The sequence below is a fragment of the Lissotriton helveticus genome, chromosome 7 (genome assembly GCF_964261635.1).
Source record: "Lissotriton helveticus chromosome 7, aLisHel1.1, whole genome shotgun sequence".
Taxonomy (NCBI): domain Eukaryota; kingdom Metazoa; phylum Chordata; class Amphibia; order Caudata; family Salamandridae; genus Lissotriton; species Lissotriton helveticus.
In genome coordinates, this window is record NC_136068.1 from 86,819,458 (window position 1) to 86,838,706 (window position 19,249).

Below are 19,249 nucleotides of genomic sequence, written 5' to 3' on the forward strand. Positions count from 1 at the left end.
AGCACTTTGCATGAAAGGGGCGTTCCATGAGTGTTGCTGTGGGCGTTCACACGCAACACCCATGGAACCTGACACATTTCCAGATTTATGAGAAATCGGAAACCTGGAAATGTGTCTGAATGCTACAGGGAGAAATGTATTCATGTCTCCTAGTTTTTTTCTTCTTTTTATGCGTGCTGCATTCTGTAGCACACATAGAATGAAGAAATCACCACGTGTGATTGTTTATGTGCAGGAAGGTGTTCCTTCCTGCACATAAACAATCATAAAAAAATGGCGTTTTGTAACTTCTATGTGTGCTAATGCAGCATACATAGAAGCTGACAAATGCTATTTCAGATTGTTTATGTGCAGAAAGGAACACCTCCCTGCCAATAAACAATCATCCCCCTGACGCAGGCTGCCTTGCACCATGGTGCAAGGGTCCTGCGTCAGGGCATGGCAGTCAATTGTGCGCCAGCACAGGGATGCAACATATTATTGTAAATATGCCGCATCCCTGTGCTTTGAAACCCGCTTGGCGTGGCGCATCCAAAGGACTTGCGGTGTTGCGCTGTGTCACTTTCTTGTAAATGAGGACCTAATTCCTCATTCCATGGGGTTTTACAGGTACTTGCACAATACTGGGTTGATTATATGCATGGAAATAATAAAATCACACATCATTGTGGGGTATCATTGCTGCAGTACCGTGCAACTTGAAATGTGAGCCTTATACGTTTACATCTGCACCGAACCTGTTTATGGGACATCAACCGCTGATGGCCGAAAAGGGATATTTTGTTGGTCAGGAAGATTTTGATGGGCAGGAGTTGATCAGGCCAATAAATAAGGGGCTTTTCCCATTGATGTGAGAAAAGAGGAGGTCCTGTACTGCGGCTTGAAGTTGGAAGCACCTGAGTCAGGTTTAATTGAAAAGAGATGGTAGAGGCAATACCAAGCAGTCTGGGATTTCATTAATAAAAACACTTAGAAGTCAGTTGTGAGCCCATGTAGAAACATTAGTGATTTGATGCTTTAACCCCTTCGCTGCGGCGGCTATAGCGCTGCGGCGGTCCCGTGCTCGTGACCGTACCGCTCCATCACGGCCCTCGGGTGAGCTGTGCTTGTGACGGAACGGTTCCGTCACGGAACCGCCCGCCCATTAGAACGTTAGGCGCGGCGAGCGGGCCGTGTCGGAACCGTTCCGTCACCAGCACAGCCCACCCGAGGCTCGTGACGGAACGGTTCCGTCACGAGCATGGGAGGGGTTAAAGAGAAGAGCTGAAGAAGTCAGATTGTGTGGCTGTGATACAATCCTGGACCTTTGGATTAATTGAGTACCAGACAAGATTTATTTTGATGAATATTGTTGCCCAATGTGGTTTTAGGATGGTGCAATTGCTTGCATTGCGATCAGAGCTGCTAGAGACCCCAAATATGGCACTTGGTTAAAAATTGGAAAACTTTGCAAATATCACATTGCATGTACTTTTGCACCATAGTGCAAGGGTGCCTGTGTTGCATGGATGATTATTTTTGTGCAGGCAGGGAAACCCAAAAACAACCACAAGAGGCTTTTTCCTCTTTCTATATAAGCACACATAGAAAAAGGAAAAACAAGGAAAAATAAAGATATTTCTCCTCGTTGTGCCTCCGTTACACCGCACATGGGGACGCATACGTTTTTGGCGCTGCCTCAGAGTTACCATTTCTTGTAAATCTGGGGCAGTGTGAAAAAGCCATGGTTGTTGCTGGAGCGCCCCAGAAACAACCATTGCACACCCCTTTAACGCAGAAAACTGTGCTAAAAGGAATGATATTTATGAGGAGGCATTTAGCCAAAAAAGGTGGCTTAGTCCTAAATATGGAGCAGTCTCCTGCACCACGGAACATCACAAAAAGTAACGTTCAGGCGGTGCAACTGACCTCATAAATGAGGTCCTTAGTTCTGTGTGAAAAGCTACTGCCTGTTAGACAAGAGGTATGTGGATGACTTGAGAAAATTATGGTCAAAACAACTTATATATGTAAGTGTAGAAAGGACGGATTTGTGTTCAACAGTGGTAAACACCAATGGTTGGTCAAGTATGACCCTCAAGCGGTCCTTGTATTGTGAGCCATTCAGTGCCCCAAAATTTTTGTAATTTTTGTGTAATTTCTACTTTCACAGAACATAAAGTAAATGTATCTCTCCTTCCATTTTTATATGACTTCTTTCCCACTTTCATTTTCACTTCATTGCTCCCTTCTTTATCTCCTTCCTTTGTAAAACGTAGTATAGAAAAAAAAATCCACCATGACATAAGTTGATTGTTGCAGCAAACTCCAGGAGTGCAACTTTGTGTTAAAGATAATAAGTTGTTTAGTAACTATAATTTTTTTTAAACAAACATTTGCAATTCCAATAAGCCTAGAATTGGCTGCTTTGAATGTAGGAAAACATTCATCATCTAAATATACGTATGTTTATACTGTTGACACCACCAGCAATTCTCAGGAAGATCTACAAGAGATGGGCATATCCAGTCTCGGAGCGATGAGCAGCCCGTCTCGCCCGCCCTCAACATTTGTTCCTCTCATGCCCAAAGATTCAATTGACACATTTAACGATGTTATCACTAATGAACTTAAGAAGTTGAACTATCAAGTATTGCGTAAAAAGAAATATAGACAATATTCTGAAATTCAATATTCTAAATTAATGCGCAAACTCAAAGAGGAAGGCAATATCAACAAAGCAAACAAAGGAGGAAATATAGTATTGTGGCCCAGGCAAATGTATATGCAGGAAGCAGAACGCCATCTTACTGACACTAGGTGTTATAAAAAGGCAACATCACAAGATTTAAAAAATACTAAAGAACTGGTCTTTGGACACTTAACACAGTGGAAACGTGAAGGATTACTTAGCAAGAATGAGCACAACTTTCTGAAAAATTACCATCCAATCACTCCTGTTCTTTACCTAATCCCAAAGGTTCACAAAAATGTAACTCGGTGCCAGGCCGCCCGATTATTTCTGCCCAGAAAAGTTTGCTCGAAGCTACTTCTAAATACGTAGAATTCTATTTGCAGGACTTTGTAGAGAACTTACCTTCTTTTGTTAAAGATACTGGGCATTTCCTTGGAAAATTAAGGACGGTAACCTGGAAGAATGGGTGCTTACTGATTGTGATGGACATTTGTTCCCTATACACGAGCATCAGACACAGCGATGGACTGACAGCTGTCAAATATTATCTTGACTCTAGAAACACTCAATTTTATCAGCACAATATAATGATACTTAAAATGATTGAACTGTGTTTACTAAACAATTTTTTTCCCATTTAATAAGGAAGTGTATCACCAGCTGCACGGGGTGGCCATGGGGGCATGCTTCTCTCCAAGCTATGCATGCTTGCATGTTGGCTGGTGGGAGGAGCATATCTTTAGACACACCCACAAATGGATGTATGATACACACATTATTAAATTGTGGCACTTCATTGATGACATCTATGTAATTTGGCATGGAACTATGGAATCAGCTGAGAGTTTTGTCAATAATTTCAGTGCAAATCAGCAGCCAAAGTGTACAGTTCCTAGATGTTGAAATCTATATTAATGATGATGGCATACAGACCAAATTACATAGGAAGGCCACAGCTGGAAACTCCACATTACACCCTCTCAGTGCCCACCCAAAACACCTTATCAGGAGCATACCTTACGGAGAATTTTTGAGAATGAAGAGAATTTGTAGCACAAAAACTGACCTTAGACATTGTCAAGCTGAAGCTGTACAAATATTTTTAAAAAGAGGCTATAACAACAAAGACTTAGAGGCTGTGCTATTAAAAGCCAACAGTAATGACGTTATAGATGCATCTAGCATTGAATCTAGCTCTGCCACCATCAAGCTCAATACAACTAACCAAGGCAGCAATGATACTATAAGACTTATAACCACTTATAGTGATCAAGAGAAACAAGTAAGAAAAATCATACATAACAATTGTGAAAACAGATCTGACTCTTTCTCTTATATTGCCTGACTTGCCCTCTATTACCTTCAGACGGGCACCCTCGATGAGGGACACTTTAGTTAGGACTAGCCCAGAGGTTACTGCTTCATCTACTACTTGGCTTTCCAATAGAACAGGCTTTTATAATTGTAACACCTGTCAAGCTTATAAATTTGGGGTCAACAGGCAGGAATACACTGATGCATTTGACCCAACACCCATAAATATCAAGGGTATGTACACCTGTCATACTCAGTTTGAGGTTCATGTACTCGAATGCACCTGTCACCTCAAATATGTGGGGAGTACGAAGTTGCCGGTATTTTATTGCATCCTGCAACATTTGCGTGCCATAGTCAACACAGACCCCAACTACCCTGTTGCAAAACACTTTAAGCTCGTTCATAATAACAACCAGAAAGATTTCAATTATTTTGTTATTGACGCAGTACCTAGATTACCTAGAGGAGGTAATAGGGAAAAGAAGCTTCGCCAGTTGGAGACACAATACATTTTATCTCTTGATACCAAGATGCCAAATGGGTTAAATACGGGGGAAGATATGCACAATTTTTTATAATGTCTGGGCAACCCATTTTAGTGTTTATGGCCCCTGAGGCATCAGAGCTTTGGTTATCTATTTATCTATTAGTGTGTCTGTGAGAACTGTGGTGAATTTTTACTTGTGGTGTTCTAGAATCCGATTTGTGTGACCTTGTGTTTATCCCCTTTTACCTTTTGTTTACCTGATATATCCGGTTTTACTTGGTTTTATGGGGCTTTTTACTTGGTTTTAATCAGGTTTATTGAATCTCAAGTCTTATCACAAGGGAACCATTATGCTGTACTGTATTTGCTTATTCGCATGAGCCTTGGTCTTGGCTCCGTCATTACGTATTTGCACTATCAGTCTTGTTTACATATCTATACAAATGGTCTATGACAGCTCTTTGCACTATCTCTTATCCCCTACTTTGCACATACTGTTTCCTCCCGCTATATACCCACAACAACTAGGTTTTGAGCAATGTGTCCAATTTGCATTTGAATGCTCATGATTCTAAACAATGCACTTGCACATTTGGGACATTAGCTGCTGTTACTTGTACTAGTTTATAAATTTAGCTATGAAGATTTTAATAGTTCATTTTAATGTGTGTCAATAGCACTTTATAAGCATTTGCACTCTCATTTCAGTATTCACTCCCCCCCAACAGCAGTCCTGCTGTTAAAATGGTTTTTGGAAATAGCAGTACTGATACAGATCAGTTTTTCCTTGCATTTTGATGTATTGTTATTTATTTTTTCTTAAGATACTTTATTACTGTTCCTAGCCACTTGTTCTATCTAGTTAGATTGTTTCCACTATTTTAGTCATTTTACAGTAACATGGTATCCTCTGTGATTATGAATCCTGAGTAAGACATTATTGCCCAAAGTATGTTGTTTAGCTCTATTGCTGCAGGGGGAGTGTTTTAGCAAACAGCACATCACTACTTAAGAGGTAAACTACCAAGGTACATCATGCGATCAAGACCGGGGCAACCTGGTCGAAACGCGTCATGCTGTGGAACTTTTGCACAATAAAGCACTGAATTTTGAATTAAGCTACAAGTGGTCCGTACCTGCGTTTTCGACCGAGAAGTGAGGGATTTGGATCAGGAATTTGCATGTATGTATATATATATATATATATATATATATATATATGAGAAAAGCAAAGCGCTCCAGCGCTAGTAGGAGAGCTCACCACGGCATCATACCATCCGGTCTATAGATCAGCACCCAGGCAGCTTCCACAACTCTCTCCAAGCTTTGCAGAGTCCGACGCGTTTCGGGGCTGGAAACGCCCCTTCTTCATGGACAGACAACCATTGCACACCTTATTCACCTCGTGTTTCAAATGCAATTTATTTGAAAAGGTTACGCCCTAAGTGGGTGTGGTTTGCTGTAAGGATTGAGTCCCCAGGCATGCTGGTTACTGCGTTCAGAAATTCTGCGCCATTAAGACTGAGTGGAGGTGACAACATCTCCTTATTCCAGCGTGACATCGTGTGTTAATATGCAGCTTTGCAACTCACCCTCCACCTCCTACTTAAGGATTTAATAAAAGACTCAATGCTAGACACTGGGACACGCCGCCTACTAAAGGAATATTTTTTAACTCACCTCGAAGGACTTCAGTAACCAGCATGCCTGGGGACTCAATCCTTACAGCAAACCACACCCACTTAGGGCGTAACCTTTTCAAATAAATTGCATTTGAAACACGAGGTGAATAAGGCGTGCAATGGTTGTCTGTCCATGAAGAAGGGGCGTTTCCAGCCCCGAAACGCGTCGGACTCTGCAAAGCTTGGAGGGAGTTGTGGAAGCTGCCTGGGTGCTGATCTATAGACCGGATGGTATGATGCCGTGGTGAGCTCTCCTACTAGCGCTGGAGCGCTTTGCTTTTCTCATTTACTCACACGGTCGGTTCCTGCCGTGGGGAGAGGCTCCACTTCATTCAGCGTTCAGAAATTCTGCGCCATGAAGACTGAGTGGAGGTGACAACATCTCCTTATTCCAGCGCGACATTGTGTGTTAATATGCAGCTTTGCAACTCACCCTCCACCTCCTACTTAAGGATTTAATTAAAGACTCAATGCTAGACACTGGGACACGCCGCCTACTAAAGGAATATTTTTTAACTCACCTCGAAGGACTTCAGTAACCAGCATGCCTGGGGACTCAATACTTACAGCAAACCACACCCACTTAGGGCGTAACCTTTTCAAATAAATTGCATTTGAAACACGAGGTGCATAAGGTGTGCAATGGTTGTCTGTCCATGAAGAAGGGGCATTTCCAGCCCCGAAACGCGTCGGACTCTGCAAAGCTTGGAGGGAGTTGTGGAAGCTGCCTGGGTGCTGATCTATAGACCGGATGGTATGATGCCGTGGTGAGCTCTCCTACTAGCGCTGGAGCGCTTTGCTTTTCTCATTTACTCACACGGTCGGTTCCTGCCGTGGGGAGAGGCTCCACTTCATTCAGCGTTCAGAAATTCTGCGCCATGAAGACTGAGTGGAGGTGACAACATCTCCTTATTCCAGCGCGACATTGCGTGTTAATATGCAGCTTTGCAACTCACCCTCCACCTCCTACTTAAGGATTTAATAAAAGACTCAATGCTAGACACTGGGACACGCCGCCTACTAAAGGAATATTTTTTAACTCACCTCGAAGGACTTCAGTAACCAGCATGCCTGGGGACTCAATACTTACAGCAAACCACACCCACTTAGGGCGTAACCTTTTCAAATAAATTGCATTTGAAACACGAGGTGCATAAGGTGTGCAATGGTTGTCTGTCCATGAAGAAGGGGCATTTCCAGCCCCGAAACGCGTCGGACTCTGCAAAGCTTGGAGGGAGTTGTGGAAGCTGCCTGGGTGCTGATCTATAGACCGGATGGTATGATGCCGTGGTGAGCTCTCCTACTAGCGCTGGAGCGCTTTGCTTTTCTCATATAAAAAAAACAATAATAAATATATATATATATATACATATATATATATATATATATATATATATATATATATATATACATATATATATATATATATATATATATATATATATCAATGCTCGAAGGTGTCCACCTTTGAGTAGCATGCGAACAGCAGCTTGGTTTATGTATAGGTGAGGACGGGGATCCACTCGTAGATGCCGCTCCGTACGGGATCTGCCTGACGCGTTTCAAAGCTCCATATGCTTCTCTTCAGGGGCTTTAACGGAAGCGGTGTGCGCAACCGCCGACCCACTTCCCCATTTTATATATAAGACACCCACCGATGGGAGGCTCAAATGAGACTGTGCATTCTGGGAAGTGTGGTCCGGGAAGCACACAATCAAGTCCTGTATGGACTTCACAAGTGGGCCCGTCCTCGATTCCAAGTACAACTGCTGCTTCACTTTCGTGACCCCCAGGGTACCGGGGTGGTGCATACCCCGCGACTGGACGGCTGCGTATAAATCAATGCTCGAAGGTGTCCACCTTTGAGTAGCATGCGAACAGCAGCTTGGTTTATGTATAGGTGAGGACGGGGATCCACTCGTAGATGCCGCTCCGTACGGGATCTGCCCGACGCGTTTCGAAGCTCCATATGCTTCTCTTCAGGGGGTTTAACGGAAGCGGTGTGCGCAACCGCCGACCCACTTCCCCATTTTATATATAACACACCCACCGATGGGAGGCTCAAATGAGACTGTGCATTCTGGGAAGTGTGGTCCGGGAAGCACACAATCAAGTTCTGTATGGACTCCACAAGTAGGCCCGTCCTCGATTCCAAGTACGACTGCTGCTTCACTTTCGTGCCCCCAGGGTACCGGGGTGGTGCATACTCCGCGACTGGACGGCTGCGTATAAATCAATGCTCGAAGGTGTCCACCTTTGAGTAGCATGCGAACAGCAGCTTGGTTTATGTATAGGTGAGGACGGGGATCCACTCGTAGATGCCGCTCCGTACGGGATCTGCCCGACGCGTTTCGAAGCTCCATATGCTTCTCTTCAGGGGGTTTAACGGAAGCGGCGTGCGCAACCGCCGACCCACTTCCCCATTTTATATATAACACACCCACCGATGGGAGGCTCAAATGAGACTGTGCATTCTGGGAAGTGTTGTCCGGGAAGCACACAATCAAGTTCTGTATGGACTCCACAAGTGGGCCCGTCCTCGATTCCAAGTACGACTGCTGCTTCACTTTCGTGACCCCCAGGGTACCGGGGTGTTGCATAATCCGCGGCTGGACGGCCGCGTATAAATCAATGCTCGAAGGTGTCCACCTTTGAGTAGCACGCGAACAGCAGCTTGGTTTATGTATAGGTGAGGACGGGGATCCACTCGTAGATGCCGCTCCGTACGGGATCTGCCCTACGCGTTTCGAAGTTCCATATGCACAGTCTCATTTGAGCCTCCCATCGGTGGGTGCGTTATATATAAAATGGGGAAGCGGGTCGGCGTTTGCGCACACCGCTTCCGTTAAAGCCCCTAAAGAGAAGCATATGAAGCTGCGAAACGCGTCGGGCAGATCCCGTACGGAGCGGCGTATACGAGTGGATCCCCGTCCTCACCTATACATAAACCAAGCTGCTGTTCGCGTGCTACTCAAAGGTGGATACCTTCGAGCATTGATATATATATATTAAAAATCTGCCAGTGACAGCCAGTAGGTGGTAGTTAGGACTAACTTTTTCCATCATCAAAGAGTTTTTTGTTTAGCTAATAACTTTGACGTTGTTTGACAAAGCTTTACAACATTTTCCTAAAAAAAGTGCCCTGCTTTGCCTAGTACTGCATGGAAAGTTTCGGGGTGATCCGTCAAGCGGGGCAGAGAAAAGGCTTGGTTACAAAACAATTATTCCCCCATGCAATGTCTGTAGGAAATTTGCAGTTTTAGACATGGCTACAGCCCGAACCGCTAAATGGAATTAACCCACATTTAGCAGCAAGCTAGATCTTGATCCAGAAAGATCTCCTCTTGTAATTTGGTGTAAATCCAATCAGTAGTGTGGGAGTTATTAAAGAAAGAAATGTATAGATATCTTGGGACACGGATCCTTTGCAGATCTACCTGGGGGCAATAAGGTGGTACCCACGGGGAGACCCACAGATTCAGCGGAAAACCAGAGCACCGATTGGCTGCCAGCAACCTGAAAGGAAAGTTGCAGCTGAAATTTCGTTTGTAAGTTGGGCCGGGCAAAGGAGAAATAATGTATCAAAACACATAATGGGTCAGGATACAAGTAATCTGGCCCCAAAGGACACATTTGGCAAGAAATTGTCCACATTCTTTTTTTTTCCCCGAATCGAGGATCCTGCGGGTACCGCCGGGAATCTGTGGGTACCTGCTAATCTGAAGCCCAAGGGAAAAAAAACCTAACCTACTCACACACCATACCCTCACCGTAATGGTCAAAAGTCATGCGCAGTGTGAGGTTGAGTGCATGCGGGGATGTCGACCACAGGACCTGGCCACCATGTGCAAAAGTGGTTGTATTATTGTAAGGTAATTATACATTACTTTACGTTTAAAAAAACTGAAATTTACTGAAAAAAACAATAGTTACAGGGATCTAATAGTTAGGTTCACATTTTACTCACACAAAACCATAGAAATTCAGTAGTAATAGATATACTTATTGTTATCATTATCCAAAGGAAACTGTAACTTGTACCGTTAAGTAACTTTAGGCAATGAGTTATAGTTTCTTAATGTAAGTATAACCTTTGTTTTTCAGAGAATTCCTAAGGTTTTGTCAATGTAAAGTAAGATAATATTTCAATTCCTAAATATGTTACTTTAATAATTATTGTTTTTAGTGAATTTCAGTTTTTTATTGTAAACTAAGATGTCCATCACTGTGTACTCTCCACAGTTGCCCAACCCCCCGTAGGTGCTCCACCCCCTGTCGCATACAGCGTTCAGTCTGAATGCAGGGCATACCCTGTGCCCAGGCCCTAAGCACAGCCCCCACACCCTAAGTGTACCCATCACCCCTAGGAAGACAGTCCCCTTTTTTTAAAAAATATATTATTTAAAATGGCAGGTCTTTTTTCTTTATGAGGTGGTAAGCACATCAACATACATAAAAGCAGCCCTATTGAATCTGTCAAAATGTCAGCAATAATTCTAATCATATGTATATTTTTTAAAAACACACATTGCAATGTTTAAATATATTGATACTATGGTCAGATGGACCCCTGGGAATGGGGCTCCCCACATCCCTTTCCCAATTAAATATTCCCCAGGCCCGAGAGACTGGGGCCCCTGGGGCTGAAATTAACTCAGGGAGGGGGACCTACACCCCCAACCAAACATTCGCTTAGCACAGGGGATGAAGTCTTATTTGTGGCCGAAATTGGCAAGGGGAGGGAGGGCCCCAACTTTCCCGTCCTCATCTAAAAATGCACGGCCCCAATGCTGAAATCGTTTTGGGGAGGGGGGCCTCACACATGACCACCCCCCTTCTTTTTTAATTGGGTGACTCCATCAGAAACTGTTTTTTTTTTTTTTTTTAAATAGCTGCAGTTATGTGGATCCTTTTCCAATCTTCAGTCTGCACATAAAATACCCTTTTTGGACCTCTGGGACCCAGGACTATAGGGTCAGGGTATCCCCACACTAATAGTAATCTCCCAGACAGGGAACTCAACTTTGCTCCTGACCAGCAGGAGCAGTAAATAAAATGCTGCTCTTGCCCAGGCAGCGCAAATTACAGGTGCCAGCTCCCACCAGATCCCGGAGCCAGCTGGGGCCATGCGGCTCTCCTCGCGGTCCCCCATCGTAATGTTTTGTGGGTGCCCCAGGTGACAATGGCACACCTTCCAGAGGCCCTGGGGGATGGAGTCCCCGTGACTGTAAAGGCTCAGAGAGGGTGCTGTGTGCCCCCTCACCTTAATTTATTTTAAAAGGGCCCCCTTGAAGGGGTTCCTTGGGGCCCTTAGTGGCTTGGGTAGGGAGGCTGTCCAACCCTCCCCTTAATATAAAGATGCGGCCTGAGGTATGGGGTTCCCAAGCCCCCTAGTTGCTTGGGCATGAGAGCTGCATGCCCCTCCCCTTAATTAAAAAATGAGGCCCGGGGAATGGAATCCTCATTGCTCTAGTAGCTTGGGATGGTGGGCCGCATGCCGCATGCCCTTAATTAGACAAAAACGACCATGGGGGATGGTGTCCTCGAAGATGTAACGATTTCTTGGTGGGATGCCATGAAAAACCCACCCCCATTAATGTAAAAAAGCACCAAAGTGAATAAAAGAAATTGCGGGTGGAGCGCTGCCAAGTGGTTTATTTTGATGTTGTTGAGGACTGCAGGGAGTACAGTAGCCCCCCGGCAACACTAAAAAATATAAACAGTAAGTCTCCTGGGTTATTAAATTCATGACCCCAGAAGAACTTACCATATTTTGTTTAAAGGACTCCTATGTGGAGCTCTATGCTCTTCAGCAGGAGTGTAGACCCTCTTTTGTTATTGTTTTTATGATTCCATTTTCTGGGCCAACAAATGACTCAGAGAAATGTTGGTTTTATTATTAAAAACCAATATGTTACTGACTATTTATTTTAACACTTTTCAACCACAAAATGTAACAAGAAAAAACATGTTTACAGAAAAGCTCACAATTTTTTTTTTTTAAATTCAAACCTTACAAAACATTTTTATAATAATCAATATCAATAAACATTGCATTGTGTAAATTAATGAAGTAGATAGGTAAATGCATTGTATTTATTAAATCATATTACAATAAATATGATAGCTATTAAAATAGGAGATAAAATGTGCCTAAATTAATCACTTTTGATACACATTATGAGCAAATGATCATTAAAAAAAAGCACATTAAACATTTAAAAAGAAAAATACATCAGGTAACTTAAGAACCCAGGCTAGTTGGCAAGGTCTAAGAATTTCATTAAAGCACAAGAAAAAGATGGGGATTGGATAAAAATACTCAATTTAACGCCTTAACCACGGCGTTTTTTCCACCCCGGTGTGGGCGTTCTTTAGCGTGAGCAGGGCTTCGCCGGCCGTTGGCCGACGGCAGCACTGGGGAGGGAGTGCTCCCGTCGGCCGACGGGAGCATGCTAGGAGTTAAAAAAAATATATATATAATCTTCGAGTGATCTAAAAGTTATATGTTAAGTCATTATGCTTGTAGTTTGAGAGAGAGCGTAGGTCTTCCTCATGATAATTATGCTTAAAAGATCATTTTACCATCTGCTTCCATTCAGATCAAGGTAGGGTTGAAATAGTGGTCAAGTCTGTAAGATTGTGTTGCCTGATCACAGCATCAATACTGTTCAAATTCAGATCAAAATAATTGCAGGCAGCGCGTTGTAAATGAGTACAAATTATCCTTTTTCTTTGTTATTACTTTTGGCGGTCCAGGCAGTAAATTGCTGCAGCCCCTCCCCTTAAAAATAAGTGCTTTCAAACTTTATTATTTTTCTTTTTAATTTACAGATCCATCGTGGATCACTAATTTAAATAAATATTGTTGCCATGCATGACTGGATGACTCATGCATATACACACATCATCAGGAATGCATGTGCCTACACAGTAGCATCATTGCATCTCTTTCTTTTTTTTACTTTTGGTCATTCTACCAGCATCTTTTGCCAATGCTCTGCAGCATCTTCAACAGTCATTGGCAAAGCCAAATGGTCCCAAAGGCGAGATTTACCAGCTTCACAAATGATCCTTTTCTATGTAACACATTCGTTTAGGCCTTTATGGGTAAATTGTTTTGCACCGTGTTAAAGCTTGCCGTCAAGTATTTCATTATATGAAGACTCACACATTGCCTTTTTGCAGAACCCTTTTGGTGTTGGTTACCCTATTTGTCAAAGAAGATTTGCACTGTAATAATTCTTGCTAATGTTTCTTGGGAAAGACTGGCAGGCTTCTCTGACTGCTAGAATCTTGTCGTAAAAAATCTTTAAATAATACATACGTACATATAGGTACATAGAGATAAACAGAGGGGTAAACAGCGTTTACAACGCAACTTTTATCACGCACTACCTTTACCACGCAACTTTTACAACGCAAGTCGTTACAACGACTTGCGCTGGGGGGCACTGTAGGATAGGGAATAGTTTAATTTACTATCCAAAACCTTCCCTACTATCCACGGGGACTGGAGTTGGAATAGTAAATTAAACTATTCACTATCCAGCGCCCCCAACGCAAGTCGTTGTAACGACTTGCGTTGTAAAAGTTGCGTGGTAAAGGCATGCATTGTAAAAGCATGCGTGGTAACGACATACATCCGGGGCAGAGGACTCTTGGGTCATCCTTCTCCTGCCAATGGTCTCTCAGATTGTCATGTGGAGCCTGCTCCCTAACCAGGATAATATAATTAATGGGGGTAATGACTGAGTCCGCATAAGTCATTGACTTTCTTGTCCTGCTGTTCTGTTTAGTTTCATTATTGCCAGCATATTGCAACCACTTTTTGGATGGCAGCAAGTTTTTTTTTCTTTCTTTTAATTAATCTTGCATATGTTGTTGAATTTGTGTGTGTTTTCTTGAAGTTGTGTCACAAGGAGAATGCATGAATGTGTCAGTGCATAGACAGAATTAATACTGGTCTCTGCTCGAATTCTAAATCCAACAGGTTGATTGAAGAAATGCGTTCAACTGTCTCGAGAAGTCTCACTGTAAGTCACCACCTTGTGATGATCTGAAGCACAGTAGACACAGCTCCCAGAATGAAGACAAACACTCTCAAAGTATCCAAATCAGGTTTAACGAAGGCCAAAGCACTCCCACTGTGCACAAAAAAAAGATTTATATACATGTCCAGGAGAACTCCATAGCCCCCCAGAACCTCTTTATAAGACTGTCTCTACATTGTAGTTCCAGACTACATTGACGTTTTTTGGGGGGAAATCCAACAAATCATCAAACATTGTAGAAGTTTGTTCTCAGAGTCTACTTATTTGGGCCTTTGCCTGTCCCAGAGATGTTGCAGGCTGCAAGGATTATGTGTTTCAGCCGGGTCTGTGCTCTTGTCAGATGTTATGGCCCCAGGTTAGTAACGTGAGCTAATTATGAACTGTCTCGGTTTTAACCTGTACAGCTGACATCTGACCTGGTGACCTTTGTCGTGTTCTAGGAAAACCAAAAATACATTTTGTCGAGCTAATGCTGGGCAGAGGTACATCATGTGATTTTGCTGTTACACACTACAAACTACAAATACAAACTACAGTGAAATAGAAATGATGGAACATCACATATTGTCTGTACATTTGCTGGAGTCTATATTCTCTTTACGTCCATAGATGAATGAGTGCAAAGATGAATGACAGAGTGTGTGTATGATGACGTATTGAGTGCTTTAACTGATCAATGACATAAAAGGCACTTTTATCTATAAGCTAGGCCTATTGGCAGTGTCACTGCTTGTTTTCTTTTATTTTTCTGATGGAGTGGAGACGTAAATTGCTGATTTTGTAATTTTGTTTCTACACTCTCAATCTCTACTAAGGATAGCCAGTATTGTGCAGAAGTGTCCAACATTATACTATGAGGCTATTATGTGTATTACATATTTGTGTATCCTTATTGATTAAATAATAATTTGTTTGAAAAAGAAACAATTTAGATGGTTGATGGCTATCCTAATGCGTATTCCTCAACAGACAATTGCTTAAAAAAAAATATATGATATGTACATATAGCATATTTTAAACAGTGGCCTTCATCCCGTGGTCTTTTAAATTTTGACTCTCACTTTTCTTCTGCCCACCACACCATACCACATAGGGCAATTGATCAGCCCTATCACGCTGTTTTCCCTGTGATACCATAACATGTAAGTCTGCCATTAAGGTAGCCTTCTTCACTGCCAGGGGTGAATATTGTGTGCCATTTCTTTTTTTTACTTTTAACATTATTTATGTGTTGATGCATGTTTTAATTTGTTTATCTGTGCGCTGATTTATTTTAACTTTTTGTAGCGCCTTGTATCTAACGTATCCCTCACTGGCAGTAATAGTGAAGGCCACCTTAGGCTTGGACATTATTAGTTAATAATAAATAATATCCACGCCTATTCCAAGATGGCTGCCCATGCAGGCACATTCATGCTCTAGCTTGGTGTTTGTTATACATCATAAAAAAAATTTTAAGATGGCTGACCATGCTTTAACTTGTGTGACTATATATACATATGTATAATATTATATCGTAAAATATTTTAATAGCTGTCTTTCAATTTAAAAACAAATGTGATTTAATTTTTAAAAAATTACGTTAATTTTAATTATTCTATACATTTATAACTATACATGGTTGTCAGTTTAACCCTTTTTCAAGAACTAAATTATTATATATATATATATAGCTTGCTCAACTTTGGAAACAGAATGATCATTTTCCAAAGCTCCAGTACAATGTATCTGACCACATTTTGATACTTAAGTCATCTTTGCATCTCATTGCGGGCTGCCTTCATGTTATGTTAAATGGTTGCAAATTGATAATGGTTTCTTAGCTGAAAAGCGTTGCCTGATGTAAAGATATTGTGAGATGTGTAAATAAAGCAATAGATTGGTTAAAGTGCAGAGATGGAACATCTGGTTTGTCTTTACAGGGGGCATCTCTCTTTCTATCAGAAAGCTTGAAGACATTACGACGCTCAAAAAGAAGATGGGTCCTAACAACAATTGTACTGGAAGAAGGAGACCCGGGACCATTCCCAAAGTTTGCTGGCGAGGTAGGGGAAGGGTTTGCCTAAATGAATTGTTTGGTCAAATGTCTCAGAGCACTGCTAATTTATTGTTTGGGCTCAACTGATTCTTTTGAGGTGGGGATCAGAATAGGGTATCTCACAGTCTTTAATGACACAGAAAATACAAAGAACTTGATTGGACTGCTAATCAAAAGAAAAGCTGGAGGTTGCAAAATTAAGATTGAGGAATTTACATGTAGATCCTTTTTGAAGATCCAAAGATATGGTTGGGTGGCAGCATTACTGTAGCTTAAGGCAACATCTGGATAGCAGAGATGCTGTATCCATACATAGTTGCTGCACTCCATCTCCAGGGGAGGGCTGTTAATGACGTAACTGAAAGGGTTTCTGGAATAGGAAAGAAATTGGCCAGGAATGCAAACTATGGAAGGGAGTCCTAGTATGCTTATGCAAAAGATAAGTCAGCTATGCACCTAAGACAGGAGGTCTGTGAGTGCAGTTTGTGTTACTGCCTTAAACAAGGGTCAAATAATGAGTAAAAAGGAAACAAGTTCTGGGCCTAAAGTGTCCTCTTAGGAGCCCACTGAATATCAAAGTTTTCTTTTCTTGATTTATTTATTTATTTTTTTAATATTTCTAAAGCGCTGCTTATACCCGTAGGTGTCTTGGCGCTGTATGCCAATTATTTGTAAATGACTCTGAGCATGAATGACTATTGGGTAAACAACCAGGTTTTCACCTGTCTTTCATCACCCTATACTGTATTAAATGGGCATTGAAATGTAGGCTTTACTCCAGAATATGAGGGGAGGAAAATACTACCTGGAGACCCTACATTGTCTCCTTTAATTTGTTCTTATGGGCTGCAATGTGGCCAAAAATGTTCTTTTTTTTAACCTCAGTACTCATTTTTACGATTCCTAAATGTCATCATCAGACCCTGAAGGGTGCTATTTTAAGTCCTTACCTCCATTATTGTCAATGAGAGGGTGTTGCGGTACTAGTGGCTGGTTATCTGTGGTTCTTACTCCAGGTCTGAACTGTCTTGGGTCGTTTTAGTTGTAGTAACTTTAGGACTACAATTTATGAAGAGGGGTCAGCTTACAATTTTGTGGGTGGGTGCATGCCCCTCCTAATGCCCTCCCTAACCCCATTCCCCATTTTACAGATACTCCTCCATCCCTCTCAAATTTACTACTAAGACATATGCGACCATACATGAAGATCTCCACAGTAAGTGGAGGTCCCCGCACAAAACAAAATAGGGGGCGTAGACCTCCGAGAGTCTGAGGCATAGACCTCCGTATATAGGTTTAACAAATGGAATTATGTAGTATGTGGGTAATACTAATGTAGTAGTACTAATTGTACTTCAAAATGCAGTTTGTGAACAAGTCACCGCAAGGGATGAATTATAGAGCGGTGGAAGAGGCAGGAGACAGAAACAACAAGCAATCATCCTTGGCATTCTGCAACTCCAGAATATGGTATAAAAGATTGATTGGCTAAAAGAAAAACACTGGACCCTTTCCCTTATTTATTTCAAATTAAGCTTCACCTGACTTTGCCCTGAAGCTCCTGCTGGCACTGCATACCTGCATATCATGTAAGGAGTACACATAAAGATGGCAGAATGAATGCCAGATATGTTACATTCTGTCATCAGGTTAAACTTAATATATAAGAACAACAATGTGCATATCTAGGTACACAAACAATACATTATTATTCTGATCTTGCTCTTTTGTTAATGTGTTATATTTTTATATATTGCTTAATACATTGCTTAGTACATTAGTACATTAGTAACTTGTCAAACCATCAAGGTTAGCAAGCTTTGGTGTGATTTATATACACTCTGTTGCAATGCCGACAAAGTATACATATCACCAACATGAAGGTCTGCCCGCCATATTTAAATGTGGGCGGACGTTCAGTTTGGCCACGTTGGAGACTGCTCTGTCTCCACCATCGCCAAGGGCCATTGGAGAAATGGCTAGATGTCTGCCCATGCAATTTAGATAGGTGGTCATGTAGTACTTTTTAGGTTTAGCCTACTTGCGCTGTGCTTGTGAAATCTCATGTAATCAATATACATCTTAAAAGGGTCTTACAGCCCGCCCTTACTTTTCATTCGTTCGTGTGCTTGTCACTTTGTTTTCCTCACTTTCTGTTGGTTATAGCATTATATTTCGTGTTGTTCTTGGTGTGTTTTCATTAGTGGAGCTTGGCCCAAGTACACCTTTTTAACTGTTCGTCTGCTTTTTTACGTTCTTTTTTCTAGTACTACCAGTGAAACCAATCCAGCCAGGGTCTCAAAGACTATGTCACAACTAACACAGCCCTAGAGACTGGAGTCTTTTTCCCCTCGCTGAATAGTTTTAATAGACCTTGGTGCTGGGACTGGTTACCCCACTGGTCAATTGCAAAAGAGCTAGGTCTGTTTTAAGGGACTCTTTCTCCTGTAAAAGGGAGGGGCTATGTTCCAAATTGATGAACAGGACAAACAATTTTCTTTCCCCTCAGTCATTTTTTTGTGCATGTCTATTTCTTTTGTATTTAAACTATTATCAGCACAAGCAGCAATCATGGTCACTGTCATTATGAAATGTAAACCCTGACAGAGCTCCTCTCTCCCTCACAGTTGTTCAACGATCGCTCAGTTAACATGACCATCAAGTACCTCATCAGTGGCCCGGGCGTGGATGAGTTTCCCGAGCCTGGGTTGTTTTCCGTGGATGACGCTGATGGAAAAGTCTATGTCCATCGTACTATTGACCGGGAGAAGACTCCTTTATTTGTGGTAAATATCGCTGCCACGAAAATGTTAGACTGCTTTGAATGTGGGAGTCACAGAGAGTATGAATACGGCAATTGTGCTACTGACAAAATGTGTTTTCAACTTTTCATGGTTTTCTAAGGAGCTTCCTGGGAGGTTGCTGGTGTTTTTGGTCATGCATTTGACAGGGCAGTGGTGAGGTGGGGCTGTGCCCTAATGCCAGCAGCTTATTCAT

General features: G+C 42.1%; 1 protein-coding gene across 1 annotated transcript in view; it reads left to right on the top strand.

The window, feature by feature from the left end:
- The window catches only part of CDH26 (cadherin 26), a 317,238-nt gene that overhangs the window by 189,276 nt on the left and 108,713 nt on the right, over nt 1–19,249 (top strand). Inside the window, exons 2-3 of the mRNA XM_078651581.1 lie at nt 16,137–16,259; nt 18,880–19,038. Coding sequence (XP_078507707.1) covers nt 16,137–16,259; nt 18,880–19,038 — 282 coding nt within the window. The remainder of the gene's footprint in view (nt 1–16,136; nt 16,260–18,879; nt 19,039–19,249) is intronic.